Source organism: Mercurialis annua, linkage group LG5 (assembly GCF_937616625.2).
Source record: "Mercurialis annua linkage group LG5, ddMerAnnu1.2, whole genome shotgun sequence".
Taxonomy (NCBI): Eukaryota; Viridiplantae; Streptophyta; class Magnoliopsida; order Malpighiales; family Euphorbiaceae; genus Mercurialis; species Mercurialis annua.
Window position 1 is genome coordinate 11305330 of NC_065574.1, and position 25427 is coordinate 11330756.

The following is a 25427-nucleotide window of genomic DNA, read 5'->3' on the forward strand; positions in this document are numbered from 1 at the left end:
GTTAGTAATGCTTGGAGTCAAGAAGTTGCTGGAGTTAAAATGTTTCAGATCTACAGCAAGTTGAAACTCCTTAGAAAAGATTTCAGGAATCTTAATAAGGATGAGTTCTCTGACATTTCTGGAAGAGTTAATAATGCTAGGGAGTTGCTGAGCAGTTTACAGGAGAATTTGAGTCTGGATCCTTATAATTGCTTTCTGCAGGAAGAGGAAAGAGCCTGTTATAACCACTTGTTTAAGATGATCAGGTGGGAAGAGGACATTCTTAGACAGAAGTCTAGAGCTGTTTGGATTAACTTAGGAGACCAGAACACTAAGTTTTTCCATAATAGCATAAGGCAGAGACAAACCAGGAAAAGTATTAAATCTCTTACCTTAAGAGATGGTACTTACACTGAGGACCCAGTCATCATTAGAGAAGAGATTCTGAACCACTATCAGAACTTCCTTGGTAAAAATAATCCTGGGAGAAGGAATGTGAACCACAATGTTTTCTTGGAAGGAAGGATTCTAGATGGAAATGATAGAGATCTGATGAGCAGTATGGTCTCTAATGCTGAAATCAAACAAGCTATGTTCTCCATCAATGGAGATAAAGCCCCAGGCCCAGATGGTTATGGCAGTGATTTTTTTAAAAAAAGCTGGAACATAGTGGGTTCAGACATCTCAATGGCTGTTAAAGATTTTTTCACTTCAGGGAAAATGCTTAGCCAAGTCAATTCTACTATCATAACTCTGGTGCCAAAAGTTCACTCTCCAGCTACTATTAGTGACTATAGACCAATTGCTTGCTGCAATGTGGTCTATAAATGCATTTCAAAGATTTTAACTAACAGAATTTGCAAAATTATTGGAAGCATTGTCAGAGACACTCAATCTGCTTTCATTCCTTCTAGGAGCATTGCAGATAATGTGCTGGTGGCCCATGAGATAGTGAATAACTATCACAGAGGGAATGGGGACTCAGTTGCTATGAAGATAGATATTCAAAAAGCCTATGATTCCCTTGAGTGGGACTTCGTGGAGGAGGTCCTTTATGGCTTTAGATTCCCTATCAAGCTCATCAAGTCCATTATGGCCTGCATTAGAACAGTGAAGTTCTCCATTATGATAAATGGAGAGTCTGTTGGTTTCTTTGAAGGTAAGAAAGGGCCCAGGCAAGGGGATCCAATCTCCCCCATCCTGTTTGTCCTGTGCATGGAGTATTTCACCAGGCTTCTGAGCATGAAGATTGGGCTTAATAAAGACTTCAGGTTTCATAAAAACTGTAAGAAGCTGAATCTCTTCCAACTCTCATTTGCAGATGACTTGTTCTTGTTCTGTGGAAGTGACATGAATTCCATTAAAGTTATAAAAGAGGCTTTGGATGAGTTTTCTGCAGTTTCTGGTCTTTTCCCTAATAATGCTAAAAGTTCAGTTTTCTTCAATGGTAACCCTCAGAATAAAGCTAATATCTTGGAAACTATGGGATTCAAGGAGGGGAGCCTTCCTGTCAAGTACTTAGGAGTTCCTCTTATAGCTACCAGGTTGTCTAAATCTCACTGCAGTGAGTTAATCTCTAAGATTACTTCCAGAATTGGCAACTGGACCTCTAAGAGTCTTTCTTACGCAGGAAGACTGCAACTCATTAATTCAGTGCTGCTAAGCATGAATGTGTATTGGAGTTCTATTTTCATCTTGCCTAAATCTATTATTAGAGGAGTTGAGTCCATCTGCAGAAATTTTCTGTGGCATGGTACTAATGATAGCAAGAGAGGAGGTCTGGTGAATTGGAGTTCAGTTTGCAGCAGGAAAATTGAGGGTGGTTTGGGGATCAGACCAATCCAGTTTAGCAACATTGCTGCTATAACTAAACATGTTTGGAATCTGATAAGTCAAAAGCCTTCTATTTGGGCCAAATGGATCTCTGCTATTAATCTGAAGAACATGAGTTTTTGGGGGATTGTGAAGCCTAATAATACTTCCTGGAGCTGGGGTCAAATCCTCAATCTTAGGAAAGTCATTTATAACATGTTTGAATACAGGTTAGGTGATGGCAGGACTTTCTCTTTCTGGTTTGATCCTTGGTTGGATGGCAAATCCATCATTGAAAGATTTCCAAATGTCTGTATCAAGAACTCTGAAGTTCCTAAGAAAGCCAAAGTTGTGGATTGTATTAAGGAGGACGACTGGAATTTGCCAGAACCTCTTGATCAGCATACTCAAGAAGCTTGGGATTTCATAATGGCTAACTACCATACTACTGATAGCAATGACAGAGTTTCCTGGAGCCTTAATAAGAATGGGAGATTCTCAACTAATAGTGTCTGGAAAAATCTGTTGATTGATAAGAATAAAGTTAGCTGGAATCATCTTATCTGGTTTGCAGGTAATGTTCCTAGATATTCTTTTACTACTTGGCTTGCCCTCAATAACAAGCTGAATACTAGAGAAAAATTGCATAAATGGGGGACTATCCCAGATGATAAGTGTTGCTTCTGTAACCAGGAGAGTGAAACTACTAGGCACCTTTTCTTTTCTTGCCCTTTCTCCTATGAGGTCTGGAAGAAGGTGTTAGTTTATTTGGGGTTCAACAGAAATCCAGACAATTGGAACAGGGAAGTGAGCTTTTTTACTAGAAGAGGCAGAGGTAAATCCAGAACTGCAAAAGTTAGGAAAAATGGATTCTGTGCAGCTGTGTACCAAATCTGGTTTGCCAGAAATGACCTGATCTTTAATAAGAGAAGGCATTCTTGTGATACAATCTTTAACAAGATTAGAAGCAGTATAGAAATGAGAAACTGATCTTGATGGGTTGTTTGTTGGGTGAATTCATCTGATTAGTTCTGGTTGGGGTGCTTTTGTAGGCTTGTCCTGTTGTGTTTTAGGGCTTCTGTATTTGTTTCAGGCTAGGGCCTGTTTTGTTAGTAGCTGTTTTTGGGTTGAGGGCTTGTCCTCCCCTGTATTGGTGTAGGCCTGATTATAGGCTTGGTTGTTTTTGGTGTATCTCTCTTTTCTATAGCAATATAATTGCTTCTTTGGTGATTGACCAAAAAATAAAAAAGGAAACTCTCATATTTTCTCCTAAGCAAACTCATTCACACAAATACAATATCAATGAAATTTTCTGTTTTTAGCACTCTCATTGTTGGAGTAAAAATGGAAGTAGCACCAATTATTTTTCCTATTTTTGAAGATGGCCCAAGCAATTAATTAGAAGACTTATCCACATAAACAGCAAGATGAGTCAGCATGGATAATATCTTGTGGATTTAAAGCAAAGAAATATAAAATGTAATGAAAATCAACCATACATTTATTTTAAACCACAAATTTCAATTTTTTTAATAAAAAAGATCTTATATTTAAAGGTCAACATGATATATCATATTTGTGTAATATATCGTTTTGAATAAAACCACAATCATTTACTTCCCATTCACAAGAGTGGAGATTATAATATGATGCATGTTGTCAATTGCGATTTCTTTAAAATAATATCACATTTATGGAAATGCAAATATATTGAGCTAAAAAACGAAAGACTTTTAATTCAATCAAGTTAATTTATACTATTCATTTTATAAAAAAAATTATAAATTAATTATATATAACTCGTAATGTTCGATCAACTAGAAAGAGTCCTAAACTCTTGATTTTATTTTCCCCACCTTGAAAATGCATTAAATAAAATCCCCATATTTTCCCTATATAAACCTCCTCAAGTTCACTCCTACTAGCCAGCCACCTCAAAGCTCTCACATTGATTCCTCAATCACCCTCATCAACTACAAAATATGGCTTCAGCAGCATCATTATACGAAGTGTTGGGGATCGCGGCAAGCGCAAGCCGCCATGAGATAAAAGCCGCGTACCGTAAGCTAGCAAGAAGTTGTCATCCTGATGCAGTATCTATGAATCAAAAAGAAATGTCAGCTAATGAGTTCATCAAAATTCACGCAGCTTATTCAACTTTATCGGATCCTAATAAACGTGCAAATTACGACACTGATCTTTTTAGGCACCGTCTGTCTTTTAAGTCTTCATCAATGGTTGCAGCAGCTTCTGGTTTTGGCTCTAGAAATAGGAACTGGGAGACTGATCAGTGTTGGTAACTTTGCATAGCTAGTTTTAATTGTATTTTTAAGACTCATGTACAAAGTTCAGTTTATGTTAATTGTGTAATTAGCTAGCATGTAAAGTTTTTTTTTACTTTCTATAAATTTTCATTAAAAAGGTCACTTATAAACTGTGTGCACATGAGTCAGTACCGTTCAATTGTAATTATTCCAATTCAGCTACTTGATGGCCTTCCTTATCCCCCACATAGAAAAGGTATTTTGGATAATGTTTATCATTGACCCCCTTTAGCTTAAGTTACTGCCTAACTCGAAGACCCATGGACCCAGAACCAATTATAGCTTCAACATTTTTTTTTCCAAAGTTAAAACGTCATTAATAATAGGCTTACTCACTCAAAAAAAAACACACCTTTAAACTTTTTTTCAATTGCATACTGACGTAGAAAAATCATCTCAGAACCCCTCCACCTTTAGATTCTCTTTCAATTGTACCCCAAAGTATTACATTGACCTCTTTTCATATGAAAAAAATTTAAAATATTCTTTTATTTTTAATTTATATTCTAATGAAAGAGTAATATTATTAATATGTAAAAAATCACTCTTACTAAAATTATATTCAATAACTTTTTTAAATTAAAACTATAAAAAAATTCAATTTAGGGTACAATTAAAAAAAAAATCTAAAAGTGGGAGGATTTTGAGAGGATTTTCCTACGTTAAGGTGCAATTGGAATGAAATTTAAAGGTGGGAGGTTTTGAGAAAGTTTTCCAATGTTAGGGTGCAATTGAAAAAAAAATTAAAAGTGGAGGATTTTTAAGTGATTAGGCCTTAATAATAAAATTGATTACAATTTTTTTTTTTTGATAAGATTGATTACAAATATTTTAAATCTAGTTGCGGTATCAAATTAAATAAATACAATGAAATAGAGCATTTCAACCATCTATAATGCCATCCAAAGTTTATTGAACTTCTCTCTGCTTCTCAACACTTGAAAACATTGTATATACTTTGTTAATAGTAGGTAATGAATCTATCACAAGAATTTGATTTTTTGTGTGATCATAACATTTACTTAATCCCATGAAAAATGCACCAATTTATTCATAGAGTATAAAACTGCAAGAGATTTGGCAGCACCACGGGTACAAGGGAAAAAACATATAATGCTAGCAAATTCATCACATAGGCGTTTGAGTCTAGTATAATACTGTGAGCGGAGCGCATTTCGGAGCCCAGGCTTATGACTCACTTCGGATCTGGAAAGATTTGAAAAATGGAGTCGCCACCTATTCTAACTATAAAATGCATTTTACACCGATTATATAACATTACTCGCTTATAGATAAGATTACCGTGCATCGGCCAAAAGACCGGGTTCATGACCTCCCCGAAACTTATGTGTAGGGTGAAAAAAAAACGAACCAGACCGAAAAACCGAACCAAACCATACCGAAGTAAATAATGGAGTGGTTAATATGGTGTAAATGGATCGGTTTGGTTTTAAAATTTTAAAATTCTCGGTTTGCGGTTCTGGTTTGAATTTAGGGCACGTTTAACCGAAATGAACCGAAAATCGAGGAACACAAACGACGTCGTTTTATAATATAAGGGGGAGGGGTGATTTTTGTATTTACCCTACCTAAAAATGAAACCCTAATCTGCTAACCCCCCACTCATTCACTCGCAGCCACTCATTCACTGTCATCATTTCTCTCAAACTCACCCTCTCTAAAAAAACCTCTCGTGTCTCTCGTTTCTCTTCTGTAACCCTAAAAATGAAACCCTAATCTCTCTTGTTTCTCTCTCGTTTCTTTCATATCACCTTGATCATGGATTAAACACAATTTTAGAGAGGCTCTGTCTTCTCGCTGTTACAAATCCATCTGTTGGTAATGGATTCAACATTTCTTCGTTCTAATGGGTTTCAGTTTCTCTTATCTGTTCTAATAGAGCACTCTTTTCTTTTGCATGTTAAATTTCCGGTTCTAAGAGTTCGAATCGATAAATTTTATGAAGAAATACTTGAACTTTAAGGTAATTTTGGTCGATTCAAAGTTACTTAAGTTATTTCCTCTTTAACTTTCTTTAAATGTATTGGATCTAACATTTTTTCTGTCTTTTGGTGTTTTTGGTTGCAGATCTGGTATTTCTTAACAAAAAGATTCGATTTATTTGAGGTATTGCCGAGTTTAATCTGCTTTGGTTCTTTTAGTTTGTTGATTCTGGTTTTATTTAGGGTATTCGAACATATTTGCTCTGTTTGCTAATAAAGTGTGTTCCTGTCTGTTTTTGTCCCTTTCATGAACAATAACTCGAAGGTTATTTGGAAAATACTTCGGTGGAAGCTTTCTTTGATAATTTAAAAGGTAATTGGTCTCTTGTTTGATTGTTTGTCCGATTCTGGAAGTTTATTGTTGTAGCTTGTGTTTGTTATTCAAACTATTATTGGTAATTTGTGCATGTTTGATTATGGATTTTATTTTGTAGATGGAGCCTGAGCCTGTAATTAATATAGCTAGCCAATTTGAGCCTGAAATTGGCCAAGAAGCAGCTAGTGTGGAACCTATACTTAGCCCTATTCTTGCTGGGCAAAAGGCTCATGTGGTGGAAGATACACTTGACCCTGCCGTTGCTGGACAAACTCAAACTGTGGAAGCAAATTCAAAAAAAAAAGGATGTGCAAAGATTAGTAGTGTGGGATCATTTTAAATCGATCAAAGATGGCAAAAGTGTGATGAAGCAAGCAAAATGCAAATACTATGCTCGTATATATAACTGCAATACTAAAAAGAATGGGATTTCTACTTTGAGGGCTCACATGATGAAATGCACTAAACACCTCACTATATTGAAACCAGGCAAGCTCTTCTTCCTTTCCAACCTGTGTCAAATGTTGGTCTTGCTGGTGGTTCTGATATGTTTAGTCTTACTGCTTGGAAATTTGATTAGGATATAGTTAGGCAGGCTATTTCATATAGGATAGTTATTGTGAATTACCTTTTAAATTTGTTGAGAAGGAGGGGTTTAGGAAGTTAATTAATGAGTGTTGCTTGTGCAATGTTTAATATTCCTTCTAAATTCACTGTGAATAAAGATTGCTATATTATGTTTATTGAAGAGAAGTTGAAACTGAAAAAAAAATTCAAAACTAGTACATAAAGAGTCAGTCTAACTAATGATTCGTGGACTTCTAATAAAAGACTTAATTATATGTGCATCACTGCCCACTGTACTAGTAACTATAGTGTTAGAGATCCATCAAAGCCTTGTTGAGCAGACTTTGGAAGAGTTGGAAGAGCCAGAAGAAGGTAATTAATTATGTTTTAGATTTTTTTCATTTTTTAACTTCTTACTTTTTTAAATTCTGCTATTAGTATCATTTTAACTGTTTTTATGTTTTTTTCAGGGTTTCAAGATGCATCAAATGATTAATAGTTTGTCTATAAGACTATAATTGTTTAATCTTTTTCATTTACTTGATGACTATTTGCTTTGATTACCTAATCTGGTGGAAGTTGCTTGCTCATAATATGATGCCTTTTACTTGTTTACTGTTTCCCTTTTAATACTAATGAAATGTTGACATACTTAGACATTGTAGAGATCCTTGTTGGTTTTAAGTTTGTGTTTAACTTCCCTTGATCTCTGTCTTAGTATCAGTATGATAATGGCTATGATGATGCTTTAATATCTAAAGTAGAACGCTTTAGGTTGTAAATTGTGAGGTACTTAATTTTGTTACCACCTTTTTATGATTTTTGGTATTTTATGCTTGATATGCACTGAAAATCTGAGCCTTATTCTTCTTAGTATGATGAATGCTTCCACATTCAAGTTGTAATGCTTTAGGTTGTAAAATGTGAGGCACTTGATTATTTGTTACCACCTTTTTATGATCTTAGGTTGTTTATACTTGATATACACTATCTGAGCCAAATTTAGCAATTGACATTGATGAGATCTGTTGAGTAGTTTTATGGGTAGTAACTGGAAATACTTTTAGATTTCTCTGTCTTATTCTAAATTTTTATTTATGTACTTGACTATGATGAAACTTCCACTTTTAAGCCCACAATTACTTGATTTTCAATTGTGCGACATCAATTTCTTGTTGCCTTTTAAAAGTTGGTGTTGGACCCTTGTCTTTTCTCACTCCTTTGTTTTGACTTTGACAATCAACTATAAGTGATCTAATCTTATTTATTAGTGTATAGGAACCCATATGAACAATCGGAAGTCAATTCGGAGCTCTCTAGTAAAAATCGAGTTTTTAAGTAGTAAGTTGTCCAATAGCATATCTCGCCCGTGATGAAAAGACCATCTCGGGGGAGATATATATCACGGGGGAGATATATATCACGGGGGAGATACAAATATCATGGGGGAGATATTCGAGCTGACAAAACTCTAGTCGACTGTTGGAACGAATCACGGGCGCGACGAATACATCTCGGGCGCGATAAATGAGACCGTTGAAGATCAAACGATTATATTTTTGAAGACCCAATGAAGCGTTGACACGTGGTATTAGCCGTTAAAGGTTTTTTGGACTATTCAAATATCTCGCCCGTGATATTTCCATCTCGGGGAGATATTTTTGTTGAGAGCAATTTTTGTTTTGTTTAGTGCTTTGTTTGGGGATTGCTTTGGGTATACATATAAACCCATCTGCAATGTTTCAAGGTTAATAATTTTCACACTTTGAAACAACAAACACACATCTTAAATTTACATTTATTTTGTTGTAGTTTTGGAGTAAGCTTGTAAACTCCTAAATCATTGTGGGTTCTTGATTAGCCTTAGAAAATCAAGTGTGAGTTAGATTTTAGCTTTGAAAAAACTCAACCCTAATAAGTTAGAGATTAGCTTTGGAAAATCTCATAGTTGGTGTTTAGCTATAAAGCACTAAGTTTTGAGTTAGCTTAGAAAACTGTTTGTGAATCTCATTTAGTGGATTCTAAATCTCAAACTTTGTTTGAGTAGTGGAGTAGGATCGATTTGTGATCCGAACCACTCTAAATCTTTTGTGTCAATCCTCTAAACTCTTAACCTCTTTTAAATTCTTATTTCCGCTTTAAAGAATTTTAATCTTTCGATTCACTACTCAAAAACCAGTTAGCCATACCCCATAGGATCTTTCAGTTGGGTTATCATTGGCTTAAAAACTATGAATGTTGAACCTAACTTATGATAATCGCATTATACACTAGTTTCATTCAATGTTCAATTGTTTGCTTCATACACAAACTTATTGAATCTTTTTGTTTTCTATTTTGTAGCTACTGTTATTTTGGGAAGTTTTTGAAGCTGGCCAGCAAACTCTTTTTTTTGAAGTTGGGACCAGTTTATGTATATAATCTAGGTCTTATATTTAGCCTAATTTTTTTGAATTGTAATTAAAAATGGTTGTAATTAGTTAGGTCCTATTTTTTGATACTTGTATTGTACATAAGTACAAGAACTTATGTAATATATTTAGCTATTTAGGAGTTGGCCAGTTAGACTTGATTTAAGTCTATAAAAATTAATTATTTCACCTTTGTATTTTTTTGAATTTTAATTTGAATTTAAGCATTTATTGTAAACGGTTAACAGACACCGAACCGCAGTTAATCAAACCGAATTAACTGCAAACCGAAGGGGTACAATTTGATATTCATTTTTTAGGGTTGGTCTGGTTTGGTTTCAGATTTCTCTGAACCGAACCGAACCAAACCAAACTCACCCCTACTCATGTGCCTGACTTATCAATAACTAGTTTTATTTACTAGACATATTCAGTTATTTCTCATCTGAACATATATTAGCAGTCCATAAGATATAGTGCTAGAAATATAAATAAGTCTGAAAAAGCAATAAACACATATGACTCGATCTGGACTGGACATGCGAAACAAGTAGCAGGTACTCCTAAGTATACATCTAAACTTGGTGGTTTCTAACAAGTAGCAAAAGTCTGGCTGATCTGGATTGATTACATGCACAAAGCCTAAACCGGAAGTCTAAGTTAGATTAATTTTATTAGGTGATCTTGAAATCCTATACAACCTTAATTTTTCGTGACAATCCTAAGATGTCTAGGTGACAGGCTGGAATTGATTTGATTTAGCTAAATTTTACGTGGTTAGTCCTTTAACTTGTTAATACTGAATTTGGCATGCTTTTGGAAAGTTGTAAATATTGCAAACATGCTCACGGGCAGTTTATATGCATACAAAGTGAGGAATACTTTTAAACCTGGTTGACTTTTGCGTGCTTGACACTTATGCGTATTTGACTGTCAGTGTGGTCAAAACTGGTTCTCAGACAGAACATGAAACTTGTTCGTCTTGTCGATACGGTTCTATCGATTTGAACCGGGGTCGATTCCGAGTTTTGTTGGTCCTTGAACTCGGCCTGGATGTGGATGGGTTCGCCGGTTGTGGGCTCATGGACCCGGTTTATATTTTATGTTACATGTTTGGACTTCAAGGTATGTATTACATCGGTTATGGCCCGTTATAACGCATAAAAGTAAAGTGCATGAAATTCTCTACGTTTGGGTTCAAACCGGGCCTATTTCCGAGCCCAAACGAGCCAGGAAATCTAATTGTAAATCTGGATCAAAGTCTGGAGAATTTGGGAGTTTGGTTCTAGGGAGGGAGGATGAACACACGGTGCCGCCACATACAGTGCCGGAGGCAGCACCGTGTCTGCCGGCGCCGGCAGTTTGGAGAGGCGACGGCGGCTTCTGAAGCGAGGGCAGCAACTCGTTTTTCATGCGTTTCAGCTTTGTTTTCTCTCTTTCAGCTCCGTTTTTCTTGCCAGCATGACAACCATATACATAAGTCCTAATCACAATAAAATACTAAGCATTTGCATATTGTGTCATAATAAAAGGTTTAATCACGATAAAAAATTAAACAGATTCAAAACTGGTAAAAGGAACATAATTTGTTAAAACGGATTATATTTGCAAGTTTTAAAAGGTTCGGCCATAACTAAAAAGATCGTAAAAAATTGGTATTTTTTAAAAGTTTTGCCTATTTTTATTATAAGAGTAAACCAGCAGAAACGAAAAGAAGATGGCCCACCAATAAAAAGGAAACACTAAATGAAATTTCTTATTTTCAGCACTCCCATTGTTGGATAACATGGAAGTAGCACCGATTATTTTTAGACTTTTTATACTCCCTCCGTCCCGTTTAAGAAGGGACATGTCCCATTTTTATTTGTCCCATCTAAGAAGGCCATATCGTGTTTTCTGTGCCAATTTATATTGAACTTCCACTTTTATCCCTTTAGTTATTTCAATATGCATTAAATGCAACTCAATTTACAATACATTTATTCTATTATTAGGAGAAACCATACTAATTAATAGGGGTAGACATGACAAAATAAAATATTGTCTTATTTTATTAATATTTGTGCAAAACTCATTTGTCCCTTCTTAAACGGGACGGAGGGAGTATAAAATACATAGATTCGATTGTATTTAAAAATCGGGGTTTTTGACAAAAAAATGTTCCTCTTAAATTAATATTTTTATTTTTGTGCCCCAGATCACAAAAATTATATTTTTGTGTCTGGAGACCCACCAGCCCGCAATAAACCATTACGGGCTGGTTTAATCCAGCTGATTAAGCAATTAATCAGCTGGATTAATTGTTAAGCAGCCCGCAATTCACCATTGCGGGCTGCTTTAGACAAGTTATGCCCAATGTAATAAAATTTCATGCAGCCTTCTTTTTTTCTTTTTTGAAATCCACGCAGCTTTCTTTATTGATACATAATTTATGCAGCATTCAAATCCATGCTTTTTTGAAATCCATGCAGCATTCAAATCCACACAGCCTTCTTTATAAAAATAATCATTATTTTATTTATTAATATTTGTAATATATTACTGGTTAGTTAATATAAATTTGAATGCATTCATATATTATATAATAAATACATTATATACATATTAATAAATGTCAAGTAAATATATTTCATATGAAATACACTATATATAAATTTTAATATACATAATATATTATTCAATATGATATATTATCTTTTCAAATTATTGTTAACTTATGAGAAGTGATTAAAATATATTTAATACATTATTGATATATAATTTATATATTATAAATACATTTTTTGTAATATATATTGTATGATACATACGTCTTTGATACGTGTATGAGATGTTTTTAAATAAATATTTTTAATAAATGTCAAGTATATAAATTTCATATGAAGTACGCTATATACACATTTTAATACACACAGTATATTGTTCAATATGTTAAATATTTATTATTTCTCAATTTTTTTGTTAGTTTATGAGAAGTGATTAAAATATTTTTAATACATTATTGATACATAATTTATATATCATGGATACATTTTTTTAATATTTATTGTATGATAGATACGTCTTCGATACGTGTATGAGATGTTTTAAAATATTTTTAGAGAATGTTACATATATTCTTTTAGATATATGATACACTATAAATACATTATATACAAATAATATATTGATACTTGAGTGATACATAATTAATATATAATTTATATATTTTTTAATATATAATATATTCAAATACATATTTAATACTTAATTTATATATAATATATAATTTATAAAATTAATAATAATGAAAGATTTTTTAAAATTTTAAAATATATATATATACTCCCTCCGTCCCAATAGAGTTGTCCACTTTGAGAATATTTTTTGTCCAAAATTCTTGTCCACTTTCAAAAAGTAACAATTTTTTACACTTAACTTTCCTATATTACCCCTATTTAAAATCCACTAATAAGTAAATTGAAAGTAAATTGCAAGTGGACCCCATATTAAATAAGGGCATGACAAGAAAAGGAAGAAAAAATTTACAAAATCCATAAACAATGATTGTTTTTCTTAAACTGTGTGATAAAGGCAAAGTGGACAACTCTATTGAGACGGAGGGAGTTTTATTTTATTTTGGTCTAATCACTCAAAAACCCCTCACCTTTAAACTTTTTTTCAATTCCATCCCGACGTTGAAAATTTGTCAATTTTACCCACTTTTGAATTTTCCGTTTTCAATTGTAATTTTTGTTAATTTTTTTACTTAAATGATGAAATCATTCAATTAATTAAGTCTAAACATGAAATGAAATTCTTTTTTATTTAAAAAAGTACAGATAAGTCCTTTATTTTTAAAAACTAACTAAAAACCATAATCAAATTAACACTAATTTAAATTCTTAATTAATTTAACTAAATTTAAATAAATTTTAAAAATATACAATTAATATATGCGAGACATGGAGAATGTTTTAAACAAATTTCCAAACACAAAAGACGTTAATTTAATTTTTCAGGGTACAATTGAAATACAAAAATGCAAAATAGGGTAAAATTGACAAATTTTCAACGTCAGAATATGATTGAAAAGGGGCTAAAAGATCGGGATTTTTTAAAATATTAGGCCTTTTATTTTCATACACAAATTGTTGGTAGATTTTTTATTTTTTGTTTAAAAAAATATCTTGATAAAAGAGTGTACCATTTTATAGAAAAAATGACATGTCATTTCACTTTTGATATATGTAAAATAGTAAGGCGGGTCCATTTTCATTCTCAAAAGATGTGTTAAGCAATTTAAATAAATGTAAATAAGGAGGCTGTCCAGGAATTGCTACTTTTGTTATATTCCTATTTTTTCAAAACTCAAAGCAGCCCGCAATGGTTAATTGCGGGCTGCTTTAACAATTAATCCAGCTGATTAATTGCTTAATTAGCTGGATTAAACCAGCCCGCAATGGCTTATTACGGGCTGGTACCAGCCCGCAATAAACCATTGCGGGCTGGTGGGTCCCCAGACACAAAAATATACCAGCCCGTAATAAGCCATTGCGGGCTGGTGGGTCCCCAGACACAAAAATATAATTTTTATGGTCTGGGGCACAAAAACAGAAATATTAATTTGAGAGGGGCACTTTTTTGTCAAAAACCCTAAAAACCGAACCATCTCTTTTATTACAATGAAAATAGAAAATTCAAACTTGAGACTCTCATATTAAATTACAATAGTTTTATCTTTAGAGTAAACCAGCGTAACAAAAAGAAAATAGCCCGTAATGAAAAGGAAACTCTAAATGAAATTTCCGGTTTTCAGCACTCCCATTGTTGGAGTTTTATGGAAGGAAGTCTCAACTTTTTTAATTAAAAAGCTCTATCAACATGATACATGTGTAATATTGTTTTTTTGAATAAAACCACACTCATTTACTTCCCATACACTAGAATGTAGGTTATAATACTATGCACGTTGTCAATTCCATTTTCTTAAAAGATCATTATATATTTCACACGTTTAGAAATTGTAAATATATTTCTAATCTTATTAATGATTGTATTGTGATTATAATGCTAACGAATCATGGCTTAATACATAGTTTGACCTCTGAACTTGTACCCTTTTACCCATCTAACCCCTAAATTTAACGTCTCACCTATCGAACCTATGAACTTGTTAAATAATCCGATTTGACCCCTGAACTTAATAAATATACAAATATTGAACCCTTCGTATCCACCTGTCACTTGAAACGTTCTAGAAGAAATTGTGTACGGAGGGGTTCAATGTTTACGTATTTATCAAGTTCGGGGGTCAAATCGGGTTATTTAACAAGTTCAGGGGTTCAATAAGTGATACGTTAAGTTTGGAGGTTAGATGGGTAAAAGGGTACAAGTTCAGGGGTCAAACTATATATTAAGCCAACGAATCATACATGTGACCTAAATTGTTACTTAAATTAGAAAATAACATTTAAAATGAGACATTTAGAAAAGAAAAACGTCCCTTCCTAATAGTAATAATTGAAGAAAATGCTCATATTTTTGCTTCTATATAAACCTCCTCAAGTTCACTCCTTTACCAGCCACCTCAGGTTAGTTTATACCATTCATCAAATTAATAACATATATCTTATCCAAAACATTCCTAAGAGTCAAATTCAAACTCTATATTTAATAATTTATACATGCAATCAAAAAAATAACTTTTGCAACATAAGTTTTAGCAGCAAAAAATGGCTTCAGCAGCATCATTATACGAAGTGTTGGGGATCGCGGCAAGTGCAAGCCGACATGAGATAAAAACTGCGTATCGTAAACTAGCGAAAAGTTTCCATCCTGATGTTGTATCGATCAATCAAAAAGGAATGTCAGCTAATGAGTTCATCAAAATTCACGCAGCTTATTCTACCTTATCGGATCCTAATAAACGTGCAAATTACGACACTGATCTTTTTAAGCATCGTCTGTCTTTTAAGTCTTCATCAATGGTTGCAGCAGCTTCTAGTTTTGGGTCTAGAAATAGAAACTGGGAGACTGATCAGTGTTGGTAGCTTTCTATTGCTAGTTTTGATTGTATTTTTGAGACTTTTGTACAAAGTTAAGTTTATGTTGATTGTGTAATTAGCTAGCATATTGTGAAGTTTTTTTTTACTTTTTATAAATTTTCATAAAATGAAAATACTAAGGCCTAATGTCTTAAAAAAATCCAGATCTTTTAGCTGCTTTTTAATCCTGACGTTGGAAACTGATCAATTTTACACTATTTCGCATTTTATCGTTTTAATTGTACCCCAATTTTTCAATTTTTGTCAATTTGTTACTTAAATAATGATATCTTCAATTAACTAATTATAAAGGTAAAATTAAATACATTTCCATTCAAAAAAATATAAATAAATCCTTCATTTTAAAAAACTAACTAAAAACCATCATCATATTAAAATTAATTTAAATTTTTAATTAATTTAACTAAATTTAAATAAATTTTAACTACATACAATTAATATATGATAGACATGGAGAACGTTTTTGTATTTCTTTCTAAATGAAAAACACGTCAAATTAATATATCAGTGTCAATTGAAATTCAAAAAAACAAAATTGGATAAAATTGACTAGTTTCAACGTCAAGGTAAAATCGAAAAGGGACTAAAAGGTCGAGAGTTTTTCAAACATTAGGCCAAATATTAAAAAGGTCACTTGTCAATTTTTTTTGTTCTAATGGCTAATGGTGATATTATTAAAATCTATCTAATTATCTAAATGCCTAGTGTTATTAATAAGGCAAATCTTTTTAATTTTTTGGACATATATCCAAATCTATTAAAATTTGTAAATATTTTTCAATTTGATTAAAATATCTAATCATATTTATATAAGTTGAATATAAATCATATTTCCTTTTCGTGTCATATGCGCTTAAACTTTATTTTATCCGTTTAGATATAGCATTAATCATACCATAAATTAATCTAAAAAAAGATCATATCATAAACAAAATTAATTTGTTTATGATATAAATTCATTTATGCTAAATTTAAATTCATTTAATTTTATGGTGTCTAAAATTGTTATATCTATTTCTCCAACTCAACTACTTGATGGCCTTCCTTTATATTTATCATTGACCCAGTTTATTTAACGAATAGTGTTATGTAATCCAACACTTTTAATCTATCTTTTTGTACCGCCTGACGTGATAATTAAAGAATGGATTTATTAAATTCTGTTTTTTGAGATAATACATTTTTAAGTGAGATTTGAACGAATGAAACCTTAACACGTAAGATGGATTAAAAGAGTTGGATTATTCCTCAAAAAAAAAAGAGTTGGATTAAAAAGGTGGGTTATAAAGCATTTTTCTTATCTAACTGCCTAACTCGAAGACCCCATGGATCCAGAATTAATTATCGCTTCAACGTTTTAAAATCTATAATATTTACCACATCACCATTTCAGTGTTAAGATCAAATTAAAATTACTATGTACACACAATACAAAGGGGGCAAAGAATTGTTTATATTGTGTTTGTGCCTTCTCAATCGCATTAATGTGCCAGTCAAATAATATAGCACCATGTTTTGATCACTTGTTCAAAAAATAACCCACATTGTTCAAAAATAATAACAATATCTTAAGTAGGAAATAGGAAATTGCTTATAGCGGCCCATATAAATCGACAATGCACTTATTTGAGCTTAGGCCCATGAGCTATTTTTTAGACAAAAATTTAAAATACCCAATTACCCAATAATATTCTCATGAATACGGATATTTCTCTTTTTTCGGAAAAAATTTCTTATGTAGACTCAGTATACCACGTCATCCGTGGACTAAGCCAATTATATCATAACACCTCATTAAAATGAGGGTATTCTTGTAATTTTGTTGTTTATTTGCATACACTTCTGAAAAATGATATTACAAGTATACCCTCATTTTAATGAGGTGTTATGATATGATTGGTGAACTCCACAGATGATATGGTGAACTGAGTCTACATAAGAATTTCTCTTTTTCGGAATCTAACACTTCTAAAACTTTCAACACTGTTTTCATACGTGATTCCTCAAAACTTTTACATCCAACACGTAATCTCACAAATCACGATTTCTACAAGAAAAAAAACGGTGATCTCGTTTCTAGTACAAATCCATTTTTTCTTCTTTTCAGATCTCTGGCGAATCCAAAATCTGTTGAATTTCCTTTCTCATGGTTTGTTGATAGATTTTTGTAAAATAAATTAAAGAAAATTGAAAGTTTTATTTGTAATCGTCGTTACATATACTCTCTATAACAATGTTTTAGCCGATCAGATCTATACTGGTCAAGCAGGTAAGTAACACTTATATTATCGCCTTTTATCATTAAGGTTCTTAAGTTTTTTTGTTGATTTTCATTTAATAAAGGGTTCATTTCATATAAAATTGCACCTTTACACGTTTTTTCATTTTATCACGTCTTTTTAAAAAGTGTCAAACAAAATCACCACCTTTCAGTTTTTTGCAAAGGCCAAATGACCAAAAAAGGCCAAATCATTTATGAAAGTTTCACAAAAGTCCAAAACTTTCAATTTTCTCCAATTTGTGAACGCATGATTTCGTTTCAATAATGTCCAACTATGTAATTTTGCTCAAGTGGCGCCTACCACTACTAGAAAACTGCATTTTAGCAACGGATTTTTCCGTCGCTAAAAGATGAAATCCGTCGGTAAATTAAATTTTCTGTTGGTAAAAGGCTAAAATCCGTCGTTAAATCAAAAAAATTCCGTCGGTAATTCTCTGGTTTCTAGTAGTGTACGTCGCGCTGATGTGGCATGTCACACATCAGCGCCAAATAAGTAAAATTGTGTAATTGGATATAATTGAAACGAAATCATGCGTTTCAGGGCATATTAGATAAAATTGAAAGTTTTGGACTTTTATGAAACTTTTATGAAAGGTTTGGCCTTTTTTAGTCATTTGGCCTTTTGCAAATCTATCATCGATGAGAAAATATGATGTCTTTTTCCTCCTAAATAAATGTCCTAATCTGACTAATGCCCTAATCAACACATAAAAATACTTTCATCTTACTCTTTTTTTGTTGATTCCGGTTATCGAGTCAACAAAAATACACCGAAGTTCCACATACGTGATAGATTTGCAAAAAAAAAATGAAAGGTGGTGATTTTATTTGAAACTTTTTCAACAATGTGATTAAAATAAAAAAACGTGTAAAGGTGTGATTTTATATAGAATTAACCCTTTAATAAATGTAACCTGAATTCTACCACAAATGTGGGTTTCAAAATGAGTTTTTGTAGTTTCTTTGTGATTTTGCTTCTTTTTTTTTTTTGAAAAATTGATGGAATTTGGATCACTTGATCTAGATACCGATCTATAATTTGGATTTTCTTCTTCTGCTCAGATCTCCAGCGAAAAACTCATTATTGATTGTTAAATGTTGTCGTCTTTTTTTATTTTTAGCGATTACTATATTTCGGTATACCTTCTGTATGTTTTATGTATAATGTATGTTTGTTATATGTATTGATTGTTATATGTACTTTATACCTTCTTAATTTTTATGTATAATGTATAATTGTTATATGTACTGATTGTTATATGTAGGGGTGTGCATTTGGTATTACGGTTCGGCTCGGTAATGCAAAAGCTAAAACTGCACGGTTTATGGAACATGAAAAATGAAAACTGAACCATAATTTTTAGAGTGATAACCGAAATATATTTTTACCATAAAAAATTTGGTTCGGTACGGTTTTCAATTTTTAATTCAGTTATAAATTCTAAATAAGTTAATTAAAATTCTAATTTTTGTGCGAGGTTAAATCTATAATAAACATGAAACAATTTATGTTACAATATAGGCAATTATATTGAGACTTGGGTTTGATGAAATGAATAAATACAATTATTATATATAAGGCTAAATGGTTGTACATGTAAACACACAAAACGACTTCGTTTTATGTTTTATAAAACGACGTCGTTTTACTATTCAATTTGTTGGCTTATTTGGTTTTAAAATAATCAAAACCATACTGAAAACCAGAATTTTTCACTGCTCCATATTACTTAATAACTAAACCATTTTTCAATTTTTGGTTCGTTTTGGTTTGGAACCTCGGCTCAGTTCAGTTTTTGAACAGGCCTAATTATATGTACGAACTAACTTATTTAAATTATTACAATATTTTCTGCTAATCGAATTTTGTATACTTTAAGTATATTATTAGTATATTTACCGTATTTTATTTTTTTCTATCAAATTATTAATAAACAGTATTTGTTATACCTTTTGTATATTTTTGCAGTGTTTGTTTTATCTTGTGTATACTTTATGCATATCCTTAAGATGCCTTCTACTTTTTTAGTTTCTGTTTACATCGTGTTTGTATACTTTATGTATATCGTATGCATGTTGTATGTATTTGTTTTGTGGAAAATACTTCCAACTTCGAATTTTTGAATTTTAGGTAGGCCCCGTTTAGGTCTGATGTTATAATCATTTCACCTAAATTCGGTTCAAAGGTCACAAAGTTTAACTCAAGAGTCACGAGGTGTAATTCATGAGTCACGTCCAGGTACAAGTTAATCCGGGAACCTAATGTCCAATTGGAATTTACTCGCAGGTAGGTACTAATTCGTAGTTCACCCAAAAAACCCGCAAACCGGTCAGATCGATGGTTCGAGTTGCAACATAAACCCTTATATTTACAAACTCGTTGTTTTCTCATCGAACCGACCAGGTAACCATTGATTTTCAACAATTAAACCGGTAAATCTGAGTCCATGCTCGGCCGGTTCAACATGATGCCACATGTCTTTAATAAAAAAAAAAGATAATGCCAAGGTTAGAGTTTGATCCTTACCCCATGAAAATAACATTCAATATGCAACACCATCAAGCTAATAACTTTTATATGTTTGAACTTTATTTATATTGTATGTATTTAAAACAAGTTGGTTTACTATTTTTTAATTATATTTAATTATGTAAAGGATTTATTTTTTATAAAATTATATTATATTATTAAATATATTATTATTTTAAACCTCCGGCGCAATCTCAGTTGAACCTCTAATCTTTTACCCTCTGTATTCACCGGCTTAATGATCGGGTCGGTTTTCATAATATTGCTTTAATATGCATGTATTAATGGAGACATTGTGTTTAACATTACACATGTAATTAAGTCGATACTCAAAAAAAAATTATAGCATGCAACCATTGCGGCATTGTCATTCGAGCAACAAATTAATAGTGCGTTAGTTATGTGAAAAGGTTAATAACAAAAAATTAAGTGATAATTAAAAGATTTCTTATCACAAATGCTCATTGGCTTATTGTAAATATGACATGCACAGTCGATGCATGGGATAAACACTCTGAACCAAAAATTATAGCATACTCAAAATGTAACATTTGATTATTTTTGTCCATTTCTCCCTTTACTTAAGTAATTTCATGTGTTTTGTCATAATTTTTTGTCCATTTCTCCCTTTACTTAAGTAATTTCATGTGTTTTGTCATAAGTAATTTCATGTGTTTTGTCATAATTTCTATCATTAACACTCATTGTATGCAATATATCTAAATGTATAACTAATCTCATAGTTATCAATTTGAGTTACCAAAATTTATAGTGTCGTTTAACCTATGTCTTCTACCTTTAATGTCGTTTTTACTTTACTTTATTGTATAGTATAATGCGTGCGTAGTAAGAAGGAAATGATCTAAACTGTCAAGTTGAAAAATCTATTTGTTTTTTTTTAACCAAAAAAAAAAATCTATTTGTTAACAATCATTAAAAAGTGTAAAAAAATGACTGTTTTTGATATTTTATGCAAAGTCAAAGAGGCAAATTGATTCTTTCTTCTTTCGTCTACTAATCATTATCATATAAATTATAATTACTTTCATTTAAGATAAAACAAATAAAACAACTATAAAACAGATTTCAATTTAAAAAAAAAAAAGAATGCTACCACTAAAATAAAATAAATTGAAATTTGGAATGAAGTTGGCATTTTTCTATTCAATCGGATATAATACGGAGAAGCATTTGATAGGGGTGGCAATTTCAGACTCGGTCTATTTACACAACATGACATAAAATCAAACAGGTTCGGATTGAGTTTAACTAAATTCAAATTATAAATAAATCACTTAGTTTATAACATGATTAAATAGCAAGTTAAACATGTTATACTCGCCTAATCGTCTAAAACACGTTTAAAATTGTTAATTTTTTTATGAATAGATATGTATATTAAACCACAAGAAGTGGTAAAAATCGTCACATATAGCTTTCGCACAAGAAGTAGCACACACAAGGTGGCATACTAGAGGCTTAGGCTATAGTAGACGGATAAAAGAAACATCAGTTCAGATGCAAAATACAATAAGGATTTCTGTAGAAATCCAAACCCGAGTAGCAAAAGCTCCTATTACAACACTTAAAAAGAAAAGCTGCTTTAGTAAAACAGTTAAAAATCACCTTTTCTGGGACCGTCGCTTCATTCTGAAAGACTCTTCTATTTCGACTTTTCCAAATTTCCCACACCATTAAACACCATAACATCTCCCAAAGTTTTCAATAAGGTCCTCTCAGAATTACACTAAGCCATTATAACATATAATCTTCAAAATAATTAGGAAAAACCCAAGCTATCTCCAATCTCTTAATCACATCAATCCATAAACTTCTAGCAAAAACAATGTATGAACAAATGTTCATGCGTCTCCACCATATTGCACATAGAACATATATAACCATGAGCCTGCCTAGAGAAAGCTATGGATAATTCTCCACCTTATGATTTTGAATTTTGAGATATATCAATACTTGGATAATATAGTTTTTCCATATTAAAATTTATAATAAGTCTATTTTAAATGTTATATTTGACTAATTTTGTCCATCTTATAAAATTTTAGTATAATCTTGATCACTAAAACAATTTTAGATCCACCTCTGCATATAACTTATTTATTATTATTTATTGTATAAAATATTATGATTATTTAAAAAAATTGTTGTTTCATTACACTTCATTTATTAAAATAATGTGTTAAATAAATTAAGCATATTTTAAATAAAGGTGTTAAACATATTATTAAATAAATGATTAAATGTTTTTTTATGTATATTATCAACTTATGTTGATTTTTGAGTAAATTGTTATGAGGCCCTCCACATGTGTCATAATTCATATGTTGCTACCTTTTATTTGAAAATTAGACGATTTGGTATCTTACTTTTAATTTCACAAACAACTACAATCTTCTATTAAATTTGGATACCAAATTGTTAACGGAATTAAAAGTAAAGTAATAAATCGTTCGAAAATGAGGTATTAAATCATTTGAAAATGAGATATCAAATCGTTTAAAAACGAGGTACTAAATCGTTAGCATAATTGAAAGTGAGCTACCAAATGTTTGAAAGTAAATACTATATTATTTTTGACGGAACTAACAGAAACTCCTAATTATTAATGAAGTTAAAAGTGAAATATCAAATCGTTTAATTTTCAAATAAGAAATATCAAACTCACTATGATATATATCATGGCTTAAAAATACTCCCGCCGTTCCAAATTAATAGGCACTATTTCAAATTTTTTTGTCCCAAATTATAGGCACTAGATATTTACTTAAATAAGTAATTGTCAAGTATACCCTCATTAATTATAGGGAATATATTGGAAACACAACAAAAATCTTAAAAACACAAAAATTACCACTATATTAAATAAGGGCAAGTATGATATTTTTTCATATATTAACTCATTTTATATAGGGATCATACATTTCTTAATACCCGTGTTTATCCTAAACTGCCTATTAATTTGAGACGGAGGGACTAATTTGTTTTTAATTTTTTGATAAATGAGTTGATACTTTGATATGTATTGATCCGTTTCGTAAACATATCACGTTTAAATCATTTTTTGATACAATTAACTAAATATGCCAAATTTGATTAACAATTAAATTTAATGGGATAAATTCTATCTCGATGATATCGAGTTTGATTAATATCATGGATAATAATATCAAAGTTATCAAATCAATACATCGTCGAGAATTAAATAGTATAATATAAAAAGATCATTTATCCATATCAAATTCAAAATAGAGTATTATTTTAAAAAGTATACTTTTTTTTTTCCGAGGGTTACATTACACGGTATTATTTGATTAGGGAAAGATTTAAGATAAAAATAAAAGAGTACGGGCAGCACGCTGCAACTGCCTTCCAGGAGAAGACAATGATATTGGGAAAGGTAGTTGCCTTTTTCTGTAACTTTTAATTTTCTATTTCTTTCAATAACTCTGTGATGGTACCTACACACTGCCTCTTTTGTACACTTTGACCATTCTTTGTCCTTCATTAACCAAAATTTGGGGAACCGAGATATTGACTGAATGGACCAAATTACTTTGCTTCAGTCTGATATTCTAAAAGCTAAAATTATACTCCCTCTGTCCCATTTTAGAAGTCTCATTTACTTTACACACAGATTAAAAAAACATTAATTATCTTTGTCTTTTCATATTTTTTCATATTTTGCCCCTATTAATGATAGTGGAATTTTCCATAAAACTATTTTAAGATAACTAAAAGAGGAGGTAAAATAGGGTATTCAATAGAAAAACATTCTAAAAATAATAATGGGACTTTTTAAATGAGACATCCCAAAATAGAATATGGGACTTCTTAAACGGGACGGAGAGAGTATATTTTAATTAACTAAAGAGGATAATATCGTAAAAATTTACTAATTTTATACATTTTTTTTCATTTTATACGATCTCCAACTCATACTCGAATTTGAATATAAGTCTTTATTTTCCACTTTAACCCTTACCCCATTTTTAATTCATTTTTTTATTTATAAATAGTAAAAACTCTTTTTTTTTAATATACACTATTCACACAAATTCATTTTTTAGTTGATCGAATGTTTACTTTAAAACCATCGACTTCAAACATCACACTTCTCCTCTCTCTAGAAAAATCTCTCCTTTTTCTATAAGAAATCCAAATCAAAAACCATATTTTTGAAAAGGTGGTTTTGACTTTTACTCAGAAAATCACTTCCTCCGTCCTTTAATCTCTATTTTTTAGTAACTAACTAATAAAGAAGATCCTTTTATTTTAGATGGAAGAACAATCCTAGTTTGAAGGTGGTTTTGGTGGCCGCAAAACCATCTTCTTTTCTAACTAGTGATTTTTAAAAAAATGAAGTTTTTCTTCTCTTTTTTTAGTCAATTTGACGAATTTTTGCTCAGATCACAAAAGTTGAAAGTTCTTTTAATCGGATCTAAATCCCCAATTTTAAAAATAAAATTTTTGTGGTAGTTTTTTTTAATATGTTCTTTAATGTTTGATTGTATTCTATTAGATCTAATTTTTGGATTCAAGTTGAAAATAAAACTTAAAAAAAATTGAAGTTTTAAGGATAGACCGGCTCAAGATCGTATTTTTAACGTTTGAATCATAAATGTATTGGGTGACCCATTTGGTGGTTTGAAAAGCTCTAATCAATGACTCTATTTACAGCTCTCATCATTATTTTAAAATAATTTGTTCAATTGTGAATAACCGTTCATTTATTGTATTTCTATTATTATTAATTTATTGAATAACTGTTCATTGCTCAAAGTATTTACAGCTCTCATCATTATTTTAGACTTAAAAAGCTTGAAGGTTCCTGAGATATTACTTACTAAAGAAAAAAGTTAATCTCTTAAAGTATCAAAAGAAGAAAAACTCATACAAAATATGGATGCCTAAGAAATACTTCGAGCAAGTACAGAATGAGACAATTTTCACATTCTCCAAAAGACAACCATTGAAAATTCAAAAGGAAGAGTTTGAATATGTAATGCCTTTGGAGATATTTTTACGTGAGGAAAAAATTACTAGACAAAATCCTAATGATTTCAACATGCAATCGCCTAAAATCTGTTGCAATATTGTTAACTCTAACGATCATATTATTGTGAATGATAAACAAAG

The 25427-nt window shown here is 31.3% G+C and overlaps 2 protein-coding genes across 2 annotated transcripts; both read left to right on the forward strand.

Annotated features, from left to right (window-relative positions):
• The first annotated feature begins 3620 nt into the window (after window positions 1–3620).
• On the forward strand, window positions 3621–4225 carry LOC126682518 (chaperone protein dnaJ 11, chloroplastic-like). Its single transcript, XM_050378237.2, has one exon. It carries the CDS (start codon window positions 3774–3776, stop codon window positions 4089–4091), a length of 318 nt encoding a protein of 105 aa, XP_050234194.1. The 5' UTR covers window positions 3621–3773; the 3' UTR covers window positions 4092–4225.
• Window positions 4226–15126: 10901 nt separating this feature from the next.
• On the forward strand, window positions 15127–15444 carry LOC126681461 (chaperone protein dnaJ 11, chloroplastic-like). The gene has a single exon (XM_050376999.1). It carries the CDS (start codon window positions 15127–15129, stop codon window positions 15442–15444), a length of 318 nt encoding a protein of 105 aa, XP_050232956.1.
• Window positions 15445–25427: the final 9983 nt, after the last annotated feature.

What these genes read in the sequence shown, in the direction of transcription:
- LOC126682518 (XM_050378237.2), top strand. Translation starts at nt 3,774, where the DNA reads ATGGCTTCAGCAGCATCATTATACGAAGTGTTGGGGATCGCGGCAAGC.
- LOC126681461 (XM_050376999.1), top strand. Translation starts at nt 15,127, where the DNA reads ATGGCTTCAGCAGCATCATTATACGAAGTGTTGGGGATCGCGGCAAGT.